Source organism: Crinia signifera, chromosome 8 (assembly GCF_055691185.1).
Source record: "Crinia signifera chromosome 8, ASM5569118v1, whole genome shotgun sequence".
In the NCBI taxonomy this organism is placed as follows: Eukaryota; Metazoa; Chordata; class Amphibia; order Anura; family Myobatrachidae; genus Crinia; species Crinia signifera.
This window is the reverse complement of record NC_139224.1, coordinates 35,597,335-35,615,148: the sequence shown is the minus strand read 5'-3', so window position 1 is coordinate 35,615,148 and position 17,814 is coordinate 35,597,335. Positions and strand designations below refer to the sequence as shown.

The 17,814-nt window shown below is 42.5% G+C and overlaps 2 protein-coding genes across 11 annotated transcripts in view; one reads left to right on the top strand and one right to left on the bottom strand.

Moving 5' to 3' along the window:
* CENPP (centromere protein P) overlaps nucleotides 1–17,814 on the bottom strand; it is a 245,147-nt gene that overhangs the window by 167,777 nt on the left and 59,556 nt on the right. For 2 of the 10 annotated variants that reach the window (XR_014454320.1, XR_014454321.1), the window contains exon 7: nucleotides 8,456–8,561. The exons of 6 other annotated variants lie outside the window; for them this stretch is intronic. Coding sequence is in view for 2 of the 4 variants with exons in the window: in XM_083156147.1 (XP_083012273.1) it covers nucleotides 7,739–7,794; nucleotides 8,456–8,561 (162 nt within the window). In the remaining 2 variants the exon portion in view is untranslated. 2 more of the 10 variants (XM_083156147.1, XM_083156148.1) reach the window with 2 other exon arrangements.
* OMD (osteomodulin) lies at nucleotides 7,128–17,241 on the top strand. Its single transcript, XM_083156135.1, has 3 exons — nucleotides 7,128–7,441; nucleotides 9,611–10,561; nucleotides 15,205–17,241. Exons 2-3 carry the CDS (start codon nucleotides 9,631–9,633, stop codon nucleotides 15,531–15,533), a joined length of 1,260 nt encoding a protein of 419 aa, XP_083012261.1. The 5' UTR covers nucleotides 7,128–7,441; nucleotides 9,611–9,630; the 3' UTR covers nucleotides 15,534–17,241.

Sequence of the window (17,814 nt, the reverse complement as noted above, 5' to 3'; positions counted from 1 at the left end):
ATGCTGGCTGGAGTCCGACACGCCACGTATCACACGCACACACCCATCTCTCCTCTGACTGAGAACTCTGCATATTTACCTTGCTTGACCATTAACTCTCTCACAAGGATGGGAAATGAAAACCCCATAACTGCATGGGGATGGATATGATGTGTCTGACATGACAGTTGCAGACAGGGTAAACATGTATTAAATAATGTTACACATGTGTCTGCATTCTGCGCTCAACATTATGCAATTTTCACTATTAGCAACTAATTTCACACTCCGGGGCTGGCTGTGAGTCAGACAAAGTGGCATCCGTGTCTTTGTGCAAATGCCGCTACAAGGCCTTCCCTTGTGCATCTGAACGTGCAAGGACTGAGGCACCCCATGCTAAAATTCTTTGTCAGATTATGGCTTCCAATATGAACGACTGTGCGCCTGCATTTGCAACCCCTACAGTGACAGATCCAACATAGACTATCTCTGCGCATTCACGTAGCCAGTTCTCTGTCACCTCCGTGCTTGTAACTGCACACACACTTTACACACGCGCTACGTGACTTACAATAATTGCTTAACTTTGATCAATATCAACAGTACATCTGACTCAATCAGCTTTACGTAAAAGGAAAACTGGTACTTGTTTAGTGTCACGGGGCCAGCATGGCGCTGTGCTACTTCCGGGTTCTATGCTCGTCAAACTATCTAAAATAAAGTAACTTAACTCCATGCCAACGTGGATAGTTCATACCCCCACTATCCACGTTGGCATGGAGTTAATTTTAGAAAGCGTGGTGAGTGTAGCAAGACACCGAGCCCGCAGCGTGGGCGAGCGAAGCGAGCCCCGCAAGGGTACTCAGACGCTGGCGCCGTGAAACTACACAAGTACTGGAAAACGTTTTCTTTTTTTAAATCAGTTCTGTGTAGACACAAAAAACAAAGTTACTCAGAGAACTATAATTTGTCTATTTGCATACACCAAGACAACTTACCGATATGGCCTCATACAGAACAAATATGCCACACAGTGCACAATGCCTTATACTGTAACTGCATCCAGGTTTAGGCCCGTATTCAATGCGGCTGGACGCTTACCCTATTCTACGTTCCGTACCCCAAATAGAGAGACTCGTGGCTAATGCAGGGAGCCCGGTGCATTTAGCTACGAGCCTCGCTATTTCTGCAACCGCATACGTATATCGGCGTATGGTAGGGGTCAGTTGAAAACTGACCGGGAAAGCTGTGACCGCGAGCAGGCAGCACCGCTCGCTGTCACAGCTTTTCCCGCCACTGAATACACCCCATAGAGTTGTTTTAAGATTTGATTATTTTTGGGGGCTCCATAAAAGTTTATAACAGGTTTGACAAACATTTACTTTACTTCTTAAGACCTTTTTTATTATAGGTCTTATACAGAGCCATTATCAGGAAATGATGCCCTTTTGCCCATTTGTTGAAACACTAGGTTCTAATATTAGCTACATTATTTTAACATTAAACAAAAACGTTTTTATTTCTAATTGCAAGCACCTACATAGGAGACCTTTAATGCAGGGAAGTATGAACATGCCACTAAAAACGCTGGACAGATGTCTCGTATAATAGGTTAGTGTGACCATTCATCAGAGGTGTAGAGCAAGTATTTTAAAAAAGTTCTCTCTAAAATGAATTAGTAGAATTAAGTTAAGAGGAATTGAATGGGATCTCCACCATAAAGTGCTGCATAACGAATCTGTTCAGTGCTGCCACAATCGCATTGCTCAGCTCCTATGAGCTCCCTAGAGGCTGCAGTAAAGTTAGTTACAAATATTTTTATGATGCAAGATTTGTAACTTAACAATAGTAGTAAAGTATATTTGACAGTGTTGCGATTGTTTAGCCATAAAAAGCCATATTTGTTTCATTGAACAACAAAAAATTGTCTGCCCTACAGCAAATGGCAGATTTTCCTTTGTAAAACGGATTTACTATTAATGTTGCTGATTTGTAAGGCGCCACAGTGGTCTACAACAACATACAGCGGGCAAAACACAACATGCATACATATGTTCATACAAGTATATACGAGGTAGACAAATAAATGCAGACATGGCAAGAAAGGTACAGCGTGCACAAGAACACTAAAGGTCCCCCATACACTAATCCGAGGTATCGCATGCAGCGTTGCATGCAATACCTCTGCAACTGCCCGCCCATGAGCTTCTGGGCTCTCAGGTGGCTGGACTGCATACGATACATCGCATGTGGTCCTTTAGTATACGATGTATCAAATGCGACCCATGAATCAGCAAAATCTTACATGCAACACTTGCAATCTCCGGATCTGATGCGCATGGGACTACGCATCGGATTGGAATCGGATGGTAGGCACACACGATTTGGGCACTTTTTACCTGATTTCTCGGCCTGATCCGTCGGAATCGGGTGAAAAGGGCCCAAATTGTATAAGTGTATGGCCAGCTTAAGGAGTACATTTACTAAAGGTTCTAGGGATGTTGCCCCATACCAACCAGATTCTATAATTTCTCTATTGCAACCTAGAAAATGATAGACAGAATATGATTGGTTGCTATGGGCAACATCCCCACTTTTCCCTTTTAGAACCTTTAGTAAATTGACACCTAATCATCTAAATTTCAAAAGGGCAAAGCTTAATCAAGAGGAGCGGGTATGGCTCAGAGTGGAGATTGTAACACGGGTGAGGGGGCACTAGTACTGTATAAGCAGAGGCACAAGTCAGATTTAAATTGGGTAGATTGGGGTGGTGGTGTTGAGGACGTTGTGAAGTTAAGACGTTTTTCAACTACAGTAGTTTATAAGGGAGGAAAGATCAAGGAGGGAAGCACTGAGAATAACGTCTATTGCCTTCTCACCAGACTGTGTATTGCTATATGTATATTGCTGCTATTGTACACTAAAAGTACCTGAGGATGTTGTGTATGGTAAAGCAATGCAGCTAAGTAATGGATCTGCAAATATATGTGACCGCTAGTGGCTGTATGTAGACTCTATACTGTTCCATGTGTATACAGTATTTCTGTCTGGACACATGATTGTGTATTACAGTTCATGTAATAGGATTTGTCTTTCACAAACTATTTGCCTAGGCACTAGATGATTAAACCCACAGTAAGGTATGAGGATAGCCATGTGCAACACATAAAGGTGACCCTCAGACACTTTTATGTGTCACCCTCAGACAGACTACTCGATTGCCAGGTCAAAAAGAGCTACATAAAACATAACCCCAGTGTCCACATAAGAGGCACAGGAGAGAAACATTGCAGTAACAGGTAAGCCTGGTGGTAACAGCATGTAGCTCCTGTTGCCTGTAGGAGTAGTTTGGAGTACAGCATTGAGCTTTAAAACACACACTATCCATTCATTAGTAGTGTGGCTCACTATAGTGCAGTACAGTGCTGTTGGTCATCCAACATTTGTGTTCACCTTTTTCACTGCGAAGCTGCCGACAGAAGCCAGAAAGATGGTATAATTAAAACCCACACCAAAAGCAATACACTGTAGGTGGTCAGGCGCTCCATTCAATGACAGAGGCCACATGCAAAAACTACAAAGCCATTCAGTTTGAAGCTGCACGGAAACACAGGACACCTGTCACTTTCAGTATCAGTGACCAGATCACCACATGCAGTACAAATTCACCAGACACAGACTCCTGTGTCCTGTGATGGTGTAGAACCCTACCCAATCACACCATAAGGCCAGGTTCACCTACAGCTGCATAGGAGCCGGGGTTCCAGCCTCTCACACACTGAAGGAAGCTGGCCAAACATGAAAACCAGATCAGGTCTACATATCTCTGAGGCACACTGCTACTACGAACAGAGAGTTCACTATAGGAAAGACTGATGTAGAGTGTGCTGGCACCCCACCGACCGACGCATTTAGTCCCACACCTATGAAAAATGTGTACTTTCCTCTCTACTGGATGACGGAAGAGGTGTGGATGGAAGAGGTGTGGACTGAAAAGATGCCGAACACATATCAACCTACTTACAAGCTGTAGCTGCAAGAAAGACAAAAGTCATAAAACTATTTTTAAGGCGGATTAATTCCGCTGAAAACCAATCCTTAACTTGGTGGAATGTACACCCAATGGCTGGACCTTCCACCTATGATTTACACCAACTCGGACGCTAAATTCAGTATTTAACTAATGTAGGGTACACACCAGGGCGACCCGCTCACGATGCACATCGTGAGCGGGTCGTCAGTGTCTCGTCCGACCCGCTCACGGTGACGCGGGGGGGCACGACCCGCTCACAATGTGCGGGTCCGATCCGATGGCGACCCGCACCCGGCTGTATGGTCGTCATTGAGATCCTACCTGCAGCAGGTAGGATCTCAATAACGACCGACCGACCGACCGACCCGCGGGACCGCGCATCGGATCGGTCCACACCAGGACAGAAAAGGGCCCAATCACCACACAATCTACATCCAATTGGTCGGAATTGGATCTAGATTGAGGGGATCGGGCCCTAGTCGTCCTGGTGTGTACCCAGCATTAGTAGAACGCACACCAAAATGCCTGTGTGTTCCACCTATGATTTCTGGCCAGTAGGCGTGAGTGCATTTATGTGGGTAATACCCAGTCAGCTGCTGGAATGAGATTGTGTGTTGACTTAAATAGCTGTGAAATAGGAGCCATGAAAGCCGTCGTCAGGGCAGGTGCTGCTTATTTACTGTTGAGCCAAAGTGGAAATCAGACAGAAGTATAACAACAACGTGCATCTCACTCTGATATTATGATCAGGAGACATGCAGCTCTAAATCAAGGGATGACAATTCCGTCTTTTCAACTGCTTCCCCAAATGTAAAAAAAAAACAGTATTCCTAAGTAACCCTAAGACCTCTTGTGTCTAAGGCCTATAGAAAAACTATTCTAAGATGGAAATAAAGTAAACATTTTACAACATTAACAGCAGCCACATGCTAATACTGGATCTAACCCCAAGTCTTACTGTAAAGCCGCATACACATGGGGTGAGCTCCAGGCTGAGCGACGGTCTTAAACGCAATCGTTCAGTGCACCGCGAGGTACTATCGATGCACCCCGCAATGCTGTGTGCTGAGCAATCATGCTGAGCAGGGTTTAGCCTATTGTTTATAGGCACAGCCCCGCGATCTATCAGGAAAGACAGTGCAAGCACTCTAAGAGCAATAGCGATACGTGGGACTGGCCATCGCCATCGCTGCAGGGCGTACACACGGATTACTTAGAAACGGAGCTGAAATCTCCCTGTTTGTATGACCCTTAACACAACTTAAATGCAAAACATGTTTTAGCCCCTTCCTAACCATAAGCTAGCACAACTATATCATGATCTCAGGTCCTAATAGATCTCTGATTCTGTTTGCTCTAAAAATAAACTTTTACTGCATAACTTGCTGCCATATGTTTTGCAAAGCAGATGAGGATCATTGATAGCATTTTAGAAGTAGGCCCAATAATGTATTAAAGCATTGTGTAATACTGTATGCTTACATTTTAAACAATATAAAATGGTTTAATATGCTATAAGCTAGTGTTCCCTCTTAGCTTCTTTTGCCGCACCCTGCCCATTTTTAAAACTTCAAAATGCACCCTGCCCTTTTTGTGTGTGGCAATGTGCGCCCTTATGCTGTCCCCCTCCGCACTGACATGCGAACTTTTGGTGTGTTCCATCATTTGTAATGGGTACGGTGTAATGTGTAAGAGGCATTACAATGTGTGCCATAATGTGTAATTGTCATTATGACTGAATAAGTAATGGGCATTGCAGAGTATGACAATGCTTAATGGGCGTAATCCTAGTGCAGTGTGCAATTTTTTATATATATTTTTTTCTAATATAAAATGTGCCCTCACGATTGAAAAAAGTGCCCTGCCCGGTGGTCAGCACCCTGTCTGGTGGTCAGCACCTTGCCCTAAAAAAATCCTAGAGCTAACACTAATAAGCTATCAACCTAAAGGTGCTAGCAGATGTACTGTATTTATATTCAATAAAAGGACAGTGAACAGCATAACCTGGGTGAAGCAAGATAATTACTCCACTCTCCAAAACACCACATTTTACACACTACATTCTTGCAATAATTTGACTGCCTGGCTTAAAGAAAATGCTTCTTTGTCACAAAAACGAGCCCAGACAAGTAGTTAACAACCACCAATCACAGAAGTAAAACCAATAAATAAATCACGGAGGAATATCATTTTAAAAATATTTGCGCTTCATCCACTAATTTCACCTGTCACAGGATTCTCTGCTATCAAGAGACGGAGTTATTTTAATAGTTCCAGTTTGGTGGCATCATATTAGTGGTAACATCAGAGATTTGACCCCGGACTCTCAAGGTGAGAATGAAATTAAAAAAGTTTATTTTTTTTTGTGCCAGCAACAAGAAGAGGTTTTATTTCTTTTGACCAATAGCATTTAATACATAATGTATTGAATATGTTTTTTAGTGTGTGTATTGATATTGTAATAAAAATTAAGATGGAAAGGTTTTAAAAAAGAAAATACTTTACTTATCTTTATTTTTAGGTTAACTTATATCATCAAATGAGATATATATGACACATACCTTCTTTCTCAGATGCAATAGTACAATGACAGGGTTTTCTTGGGGAAACTACTGTAGTCAAAAAACATATATCAATATTAAACCTTTGAGAGATGTGCCAAATATCCCTTAAAAATGCCAGGGCCGTAGTTGAGGAATATGAATCAATTTAGTTATTGTCGGCAAATGATCTGAAATCAATTAAAGTTTAGTTAACTATTGCCCAAAAAAGCAGCAACATTGGCTCTCAAAGGGTTAAATACCCAAATTAGTTTATACAGCTAAGGTGTGAGACTTCCAATTGGAAATGACTCTTGTACAGATAGTATAATACTAGCTGAAAAATAGCTATAGCTGTAGTCTGGATACTGCATATCTAATCATGCAAAGGTATTTGGCAATTTAGTAGAGTTTAATTTTTTTATTTTTTTTTTAAAGTCCAGAGTCAAGAAAGACGGATGCTCTGGCAAATCAAGCACCATATATTTTATATGCACATTGCTCGATTCAGTTTTTTTTTTTTTCCTCTTCTGGGAATTTCTTGCCACACCTCAAACCAAAAATAAGAAGGGACACAGATTAAACCCACTGAACTCGGCCAAAATCACAAAGCATATACTTTCTTTTCTCTCTCTCTCTCGCTCTCTTTTTTGCTCTAGACTTGAACAATGAAAGGACACATCCAAGTCAAGGCTTTGTGAGGATTGTTTTTTTTATTTATTTTTTGCTAGTTAAAGAACTGCTGCTCTTCTTTCAAACACAGTCAAGGCAATCTCTAAATCTAGGCAGAACTTGGATCTTTACAGCATCCGGTGGTACATAGGGAGAGCCTATACCCTTGCAAGTCTTCTTTCAGAGCAAAAAAAACCCCCCAAGAAATATTACTCAGGTATGGAATCGCTGCAATTTAAGTGTTGTAATACAAACCAGGGGGGATTGTTCACGAGGGCTAATACAATTATCCTTAAACCAAGAATGCTGCATTTAATAGAGAATCTGTTCGCTTGCCAGGTGTTACAGCTGCGGGCTTAAGTGAGAACTGAAAGACACTCAAGTTTTAGAAGTATCTGAACAGGAGCCAAAACACAATATGCTACAAGCGTGTTGTGCTGTAAAATTGTTTCATTTGACTTGTGATACGACAGTTGTGCGCTCATAATACGCAATAGTTGCTTTTGAGTAAACTTCAAAGTGTAGTTGAGGGATATGCAGCTCCAGTCTTCAGGTGCTTCAACGTGCCGGCTGTAAAGCAATCAGTTTACAGCTGAAGAATTGAGGTCTTTATTTAGTATTCAGAAATGGTTTGTATATGGGTAATACACAAAATATAAAAATCCACACTAAAACACACGTACTGAAGAGCGGGAGTAACGTGTTTTACGACCTGTTGAAACGTGCAATGTGTTATTTTAATTGGATCAGAATTAAGTTAAACCATATTTACAGTTACTTGGCAAAGTATGAATAACATATATGGATGGATGGATAGATAGATAGATAGATATTCCTTTAGGCCAAAATTAAATTGCAACACAATTTTATGGCATGATAAAGAGGACTTTTATTGGTACCCAATTATAAAAATGTATTTAAATCTTGGTTGAATAGAACACAAATCCAGATTAAATCAGGACTAACAAAACAATAGTAAATAGAACAAGCTAACTGTCTTGTTTAGTAATTTACAACTGGCTTATTGTTATTATACTGTAGCTCCATTATATAGAGTCGATTATTAGTAACTGAGGGAATGAACATATGTATGCGGGCATACATTATACTGTATATATGGTGAGTACATCCCTTAGGTCTCTCCAAATGATACAAGCAGGCAACAAAGATGTTTGGGACTGTCTATGTTGCCTGTTTGTATTATTTGGAATGACATGAGAAACACCCTTACCTTGCTGTATTTGACAAATACTGAACCGCTGGGTTAACCGTGAGTGCCCTCTACCTGCATCTTTGTATAGGTGAGATATTTCAGCTAACAAGGTTACCTCGGATCCCTGGCTAGAAAGTTGGGTAAGAAAAGAAAAACTTAGATAAACAAAGAAAAGTGCACTGGTACACTGTGAAGAATAACAGCAACAACATACAGTACTGAAAGAAATGTGTAGGCAATGACTGTATCTGGCAAAGAAGCTGCATATTATATATATATATATATATATATATTTATATATATGGGGTGATTTAACCACTTGAGTGGTATGGCCGGAAATTTTCCGGGCTCAGCTGCACTGCCGCAGCGGGCTGTCCCAGAAAATTTTCAGGCATACCACTATGTAGTAGGTGCGCATCAGTGGTGCCTCCATCGGAGCACCACTGGCGCACTACCTTTAGGGGTCCCCCCTCCGTCACCCCCCAACCCTCCTGTTGGTCTCCCCCAAGTCCCTCCGCTCCTGCGTACCCGGCGATTGTACGCCGGAGCTCCCCCGTCGCCAATCACCATACTGTAGTGACATAGGCGGCAGGCTCTGGGATGTTCGGGGTGGCTTGGGACAGTTCAGGCACCCGAGTCCTCCCGAGCCGCCGCAAAACATCCCTGAGCCTGCCGCCTCTGTAATGACTGGTGGCTGGGGCAGCGGCGGCAGGGGAGTTCCGGCGTACTAACACCGGAGCGAAGGTGAGGGGGGGGGGTGGCGGCTTCCTATAATCTGTGGTGGGTTTTGCTGGGGCAGGACAAACCTGCCCTGGTAGGTTTGTCCTGCCCCAGCAAAACCCACCACTCAAGGGGTTAAAAGTTGCATTACACCATGTTGTTTCAAAAACTGTGCAGGAAATGGGAAAACATGAACACTCCAGTAAGGTATGGGTGAGGTGGGCTATATTTTAGGGTATATAACGAACATGGGTGCCATCTTGAATCTAAGTAAGTTTTCCCATTTACTGTACAGTTTTTGAAACAGAAGGGTGTACTACGACTTTTGAATCACTATATATATATATATATATATATATATATATATATATATATATATATATATATATATATATATATATGTGTAATGAATGTGCCACAATTTATGATCTAATCTCTTCTTCTACTCCACAGGTTGAAGGGGAACAGTTATCATGGGCATTCTCAGGCAGGTTTTGCTTCTAGCTTTGATGTTTGTATCACAAGGGCTCAGCCAATATGGCGATTATGACGATGACAACGATTACGGCCCTGAGCCATATCCGGAATATCAGCCACCCTTTCATATTCCACACAGCATGGATTATGTTCCTAGTATTCCTTATTCCACAGACTGTGCTAGGGAATGTTACTGCCCGCCATCATCAATAATATCCATGTACTGCGACAACAGGAAGCTCAAGGCTGTTCCGCAAATACCGAGCCGCATTCAACAACTCTACCTACAGAACAATGAAATTGAGGCAATTCATAAAAAGGCATTCATTAATGCCACTTCTCTAAGGGAAATAAACCTGAGCTATAACAAACTTAAATCTCAAAAAATCGATAACGGCGTGTTTGCTACATCTCCACATCTTCATCAAATATTCTTAAACAATAATGACTTAGAAGAGATCCCATCTCCCTTTTCTAGTTCTGTTGAAAGGATTGTCCTTGGTTCAAACAAGATTAATAAACTAAGAGAACAGGATCTGCAAGGCTTGGCCAATGTTACCATGCTTGACCTTTGCAACAATCGCATTGACAGTGTTAAGGGGAAAACACTAAGCAAACTCACTAATTTGATGCAACTCAACATCTGTAACAACAAACTGTTATCCATGCCTGCAAACCTCCCATCGTCACTCATGTACTTGTCGCTGGAGAATAATTCCATTTCCAAGATCCCTGATGACTATTTTACAAAGCTTACCAATCTAATTTCCTTTAGAATATCACACAACAAGCTGGAGGAGGTTCCTCTGAACATGTTTAACCTTCCCAAACTTATGGAACTGAACCTGAGTCATAACAAACTAAAGCGCATCTTCAATATTCCGCGATCACTGGAACACCTGTACCTTAATGACAATGAATTTGAAAGTAAGTAAGAGCTCATCGAGTTATGTTTTGACAGCAATCTAGTTTGACTTTGGTCAGAATCTACTGTACATTTTTTTTTTAAATATTATTTTTGTTGTACACCACAGATTTATAGCAGTGAGGTCCCTCTTTAGTTCTTAAGGTTTGATATATTCTCATAGGGGGAATTTAGATGTTATTTGGGTTGTGGTAATTAATGGGCGTCTGATGGAACAATTCAATTGTTCCGGGCTAAAAATAATTATAGCGCTTCTTGAACACAAAACACATCATATTTAGCTGCATAAGGTGGTTAAATCAATCTAAAGTCCTGGTTAGGACACCAAAACTGCTGTTTAGACAACCATGTCAGGGACTATACGCACATTTCTTCTTGCCCCCTCAGGAGGGTTTGAGGAGAAATATGAATTGCTCCATTGGGCACCTACTAATCAGCGCCATGGGGGAGACAATTGAATCATTCCCTTATAACCTTATAATCCCCAAAAAGTACAATACCATTTATAGAAAGGCAACAAGCAATGGCAAAATAAAAGCTAAACACAGATAAATGATAAACTTGAAATGTTTCAAACTTTAATTTAAACATGTAACTGTGTTTAATTAAAATAACAAAATTAATTCTATAGTGTGCGTGTGTATATACCGTATATACTCGAGTATAAGTCGACCTGAATATAAGCCGAGGCACCTAATTTTACAACAAAAAAACTGGGAAAACTTATTGACTCAAGTGGGACCCTCACTCGAGTATAAGCCGAGGGGGGCTTTTTCAGCATAAAAATTTTTCTGAAAAAGTAGGCTTATACTCGAGTATATATACCATATATACTCGAGTATATATCTATCCCTATAATAGGATTAACAAACCCCTGATGAAGTCCTTGATAGGACGAAACGCGTTGGTGCGTTTGTTTGCTAATTTGAAATATACTATTGAAGTCTTTTTATGGTCTGGAAAACCACCAATACCAAGTGGAATAAGAGACTTTTTAATAAATGTTTATACATTTTGGACTTTACTTTGATTTACTTTGGAATTAAATAAAGGCTATAACAGAACCAATCACTGAAGGTTCAACAAGGGCACCAAATTACAACTGTTGTCGACATTCTCCTTTCCCCCATCAAACAGGGGTCCTTGTAAGTCCAGCAGCCGAGAGTTAGTAATAAATAATAAGGTGGCGCGTAACAAGAGTCTGCTCCCTATATATATATATAATATATATATAAGGGTGGCGAGTGAGGCAAGCCTGTGAGGGTGTGCCTTGTAATGTTCTGAACAAGTTAAAGTTTATTAGCTAAATTAAGAAAATACAGTTAGTCCTTCCCTCGTTAAGTGGGGAAATGAAAAATTGGCATTCGCCATATACATCCAGCTGTTTTGAAGGACTTTCTGTATGGGAAGAGCTGGGATATTTACTCATCTAGCCTACTTAACTTTCAGGTATGACCTATTAGGCAAAATTTGATATCATGACCTGTTGAGTGTACTTGAATGAAGGAGCTCAGAACTTATTGTGACTTTTTAGGTAACAATGTCTTAACTGCACCTATAATTGTTTGCTCTCAGGGTAGAAGTTAAGGAAATGAATGTAACCATTTTCTGAAAATAATTACAATCAATTAACCACTTAATCTGAGAGCACTCTACATTTTGCAGCATTTAAAGTAAGTGCTGCTGTAGTCTCTGCATATTAAGGCTAGTGAAAATATGCTAGTTTCCTATTAATTCAGAACTAATGCTCCCTGAAGGGGCATACACATAAAGCGATTTTGTGCTGTTTTGTAAATGATATCTCTAGATTGCTTAGAAAGTTAGGGGGTGATTCTAGTTGCAATTCGCGTTCGCACAGGGGAGCAATTCTTAGAGACTGCGCATGTGCATAAGTGTTTATGTACATGTGCAGCCCCTGCCTGTGAGTGGCCACGGCGAATTGATTATTTGCCGGCCGCTCACACACACACACACAGCAGTGCAGGTGGTGCGGGTGGTGCGCGTGGGGTGGCGGACTGTCATCACGCCCATGGGAATGCCCAGCGTTTCATGGGTGTTCCCATTAAAACGCTGGGCGTTCCCATGGATATTAGCCCATGACACAGGTGCGGGGGGGGGGGGCGGGCAGCTGACGTCAGTTGCCCGCCTGCTCCCTGCACAGGGCTCTCGCGTGGGGGGGTGCATTTGTGTGGGCGCTGAGTGGCGTTTAGAGGACCCACAAATCTGAGAATTTTGCAGCTTTACCGGGCAACCAGAATCACGCCCTAAATACGGATAGCTCCATGTGTGCACCCTATAGCAATGGCGATATGTGGTCCTGCGCGACTCACCATCGCATGCTCAGATAGACAGTGCAGGCATGGTCTACCCTACTAAGATAGCTCAGCACACGTAGCAGGGGCATCGCATGCTTGCAGCAATGTGTGCTGCGCAATCTTTCCTTAAGCCCCTTTGGTCAGCACGGTGCTCCCTTTGCCTCGTGTGTACAGGGCTTTAAAAATATACAGTATGCTGCATTTCTGCACGTTCTAAATGTACTTCTTTTTTTTTTAATTTACATTTAAGCAAGCAATGATCTAAAAGTGTTTCCCAACCTCAGTAAACAGGGTGCAATAACAGTGCAGGTTGTAGTGATATCCATGCTTGAGCACAGATAGTTACATTAAAATAACTAAGGTACTAATTAAGTCATATGTGCTCAATCCCTATTCCTAAAACCTGTACTGTTACTGAGGGCCATGGTTCAGGTGTGTTATAAGAGAGAAGGAGGCTGGTGGGCAGCCTCCTCCATTCAGGCCACCTCCTCTCTGCTGGCAGCCATGACAGCGCAGTGCTCTAGAGTCTGAACTCATAGAGGGCCTAGATCTACAGAAAACTGTTGCGGTGGCCATTTTCCCAGCAATTACGGCAGCACTTCTGCCATCTTTGCAGGACTCTGGAGGGGTAAGTGGTAAACAAAAAAGTGGCAGCGTGGGCCCCCCCTGGACCCAGGAACCCGTGTGCACTGCGCACACTGCACCCATTATAAATACACCACTGCCCTGATTGACAGGAAGGTAAATCACCTGTAGCAAAATTACTGTCAAACCTGGTGAGATCACATATGGTTGCATCGGACACCTACAGTAGGACCACTGCTAAACCTGATACAATTTGCAGAGATTATTATTGTGCATCATACAGCTTTTTAGACCACACATCTGTGGTTGACTAGACCAGGGGTAACCAACTCCAGTCTTTAAGAGCTACCAACAGTTCACGTTTTCCAGCTCACCTCGCAGGTACACAGCTGCACTCATTACTGACTAACACATATTAAAAGCTCCACAGGTGCAGTTAAATACTTCATTTGTGATTCTGTGAGAAGACATGGAAAACGTTAGCTCTCGAGGACTGGAGTTGGCTACCGCTGACCTAGACATTGGCAAACTTTTGACTGTTGATCCTTTATACAATAACCACATTACCAGAGGTAACTTGCTGCAGATGGAATGTAGCCTAGAGAAGGTATAATCTACATTGCAATAATTACAATAAGAGACTGTAGATAAAGATCTCCAATAATTGGTATAAGAAGCATGAAGCTAGCATACCCACATCCAGTCTCTTAACCAGACTTTTCTTGCAGCCCTGTGGAAGTGCATTTCTTCCCAGCTTTGTCAGAAACACTTCGCCGTCACTTTGACATTGTCGATAATGGAATATGTATAAACAAATCTTTTAAATTATAAAAGCATACCATATCAGTTATGCTTATTGTAGGGTTGCTATAACATACCTTTAATCAGGGACACATATGCAGAGTTGTAGCTGATTAGAATCAGGTGAAATGCCAGCCACAGAACCTGTGTAATTAATTTGTGCCTCTGATTAAAAGATTATTATAGCAGCCCAATCTCATTGTCACATCAATGCCATGCAACATTGTGTGCATTGTTACACTGGGGATCATTCTGCATTAATCGCTCCCCCTGCACATTCGCACTGTGGATCGATGTTTTCAATCTGCGGATGCGCATACTGATGTATGCACATATGCAGGGTCCCTGGGCGAACCAACTTGGCGACTCGCATAGTCATTGGCGTGGGAGAGTGCGGCCGGGCATCACCATGAAAACACTGGGCATAGTGGGCGGGAGGGGGTGGGCCGGGGCTGGTGACGTCAGCTGCCCGCCCTGTCTTCGGGCAGGCCCACACAAATATATCAGTCTCCCCTGACTTATATTTGCATGGCCTGAAGAAATCATTCGATGGTCAGCGACCATCGAATGATTTCTCCGGCAGGGGAACATGCGAGGGGATGTGTCTTCGTGACACATCCCCTCGCATGGTTTCAAGAGGATATGAGCACAGGAGAGGCAGCGACTGGTGGGGATTGCCCTCTGGGACTCGGTAAACTGCAAGCTTTGCAGTTTACCAAGTCAACCAGAATGAGGGCCACAATCTATAAGTGGCATGGTAATCCAGGAAGCCAGGAAACCATACCGGCACATGTTAAAGTCCAATTGTGGGTAAACTACATATTATATGGATTCTATATAGATTGACTCTTTCAATGCTTCAGCTGTAATGTTTAGGCAAACTTTGCTATTAGGCTTCAGGATGAACTATTAATCTAATTCAATATTTGATCACTTTCTTCCAGTTTTAAACATAACCTTGATGTGTCCAGTAATGGATTATATGCATCGCCTGACCTACCTCCGTGTGGACCAAAACAAATTGAAGGGACCTATAAGCACATTAGCTTTCCTTTGCTTTCCCCACATTCATAGCATTTATTATGGTGAACAAAAGCGTGGGCCTGGTGACAGTCCGTACCCACGCATTCCGCAATTCCCATTACCAGAAGAGGAGCGGTATGGTCAGGAATATGGTGATGATGATGATGATTTTCCACAGTATCATAGAGAGGAGCATGGACCAGTAAGGGAGGAAATGGAAGAAGAAGAGAACGACTTTTACTCATACTGAGAAAAACAATTCCTGTTGGCTATTTTCTAAGGTTTAATAAACCTTTCTCCTTTGCGCTTCCTTTTATACATTATAATCTTGAACTATGAAATGTAGTAAATATATTAATCGGCCTGACGGAAACCCATGTGCAAAAATGATATTAGCGATATGAGCAGGTAGGTAAGCCAATGTGACTGTATTGCTTACTTCATCACTGTTGATGTAAGGCAGATGTTACTGCGTCTTACAAGGAATCCACAATGTTCTAGAGTGGGGATAAACTCAGTTAGTGGAACGTAAAATGAAATTGGGAATATTGCCCCCTTCACTATAGGGATTGTGCTGTCAAAACAACACATACAGTATAATACATTCACAGTAAAGTCACTTATATACGCTTGCTTAGAATCCATGATTATCTGGTCAGAATATCACTGCATTCTAAGGGCTACATTTGCAAGCTTCTAAAAATAAAATGAGGTGATGTTGCCCACAGCAACCGTTCAGAGGCGATTGCATCCTAGAAAATGACAGAATCCCATTGGTTGCTATGGGCAACATCACATCTTTTCATTTTTAGAAGCTTTAATAAATTTACCCCTAAGAATCTAGTGTGATTAAGGGCTAGACTAAATGTGCCCATACACGGTACAATTATTGTATGCAATTTGGACTAGATCGCATCACATACATTTTGCAATGCAATGAGATGCAATCTAGTACAAAAAGTGTGTGCAGCACATAGTTTTTGAGCTGTGCGATGGGATGTGCGCGGGAGCGGGCATCTCATCGCACCCGACAATTGTACTGTGTATGGGCACCTTAACAATAGGACAGATGGGACTACAAGTCCAGACTGCCACACAGATGTAAGCCCATCTTTGTGACAGCAGGATGATCACCAGTCACCCAGCTGGCCCACAACGCCGGCCCTCCATAAACAATAAGTGTTATCATTGTATTTCTAGTTTTCTCTCAAAACCATGCATTTTGTTTCTGCTTTTACATACTGTATTTAGGGAGGAATTGGGGCTGATGGTATAGGGCACATTGGTCACACCCACACAGCACTGGCCAGTCTCTCCGCTTCACTAAATAGGTCCCTGATAAGTTTCATCTGGAGACCCATTTTGCCCTTAATCCTGCCATGGTGTGACCTTGCGCAAGATATCTACCATGAAGTTGTAGACTTTCTTTTCCTGTAAGCTGGAAATGATGACCATATTCCTTCAATTAAAGGCTATGCATTAGCACATTTGGAACACTCTCCTTGTGACTAGCTAAACAGAAAAGTTCCCCTTGTCTTAAATCTGGAAACGATGAGACATGACCAGCAGAGATACTTCTCTTCAGCTTTCAGTGTTTTTCTAGGGATATGTGACAAGGGGGGGATTCTCTAAGGTAACAATGCGGTAAAAACCCCATTATCAGGGGTTTTACCGCATTTCGGGATGCATCCCCTGCCGGGTTAAAAAAATCTGGCGATGCCCCATAAAAGCCAATGGGCTTCTAACGCGAACCCATCGCCGCCCCGCACGGACCCCCGCTGCCCCGCACGGACCCCCACCGCTCCTCCCCCCTCACCTGTGTCCGGGCAGCACAGAGTTGTGCTGCCCGGACCTGTGACCTCCCTGCATTGATCCTCTTCCGGGTGCAGGGAGGAGGAGAGCCCGGCGCAGCAGCGCAGGGTGTGGGAGGGAGGGGGGAGCCGCCGGGACCCAGCAACCCTCACCGCAAAGGACAGCTCTTAACGCAAGAGCTGTCCTTTGCTATAATTATCGCATATGTTAGAACATATGCGATAATTATGATTTCGATGAGCAGCGAAGGGAGGCGGAGCTGTGCGGCGAGTTTTAGAGAATCACCCCCAAGGTGAGCAAGACAGAAGCACAACTTAGACAGTAGTGGTATCCAGGACCTAATAAAGTGCCACATTTGCATTAGACCACTATTTTCAACCACTGTACCGTGGCAGCCATCACCAGTTCAACTGTTATTTATTGGTCTCTTCTTTTCATGTATTTTTTATATGGGGGCAAATAGTTTTTTTTTTTTCCTGTGGGGGCCAATGTGTTTTGCCCTGTGGGGTTCTCTTGGTGTGCCTTGGCAATTTAAAATCTTATTTAGTGTGCCACTGCATTAGACTAACACACTTGTAGTACCCCTAGTATTATGCGTATGCATGCTCAGGAAACCTCCATTCGTGCTGTGCATGTGCAGGTAATGATGGTTTGATCTTGGCATGATGTAATGACATTTGTGAAGTTTAAGGTAGACGTTGATTTTTGGAGAATGTGAT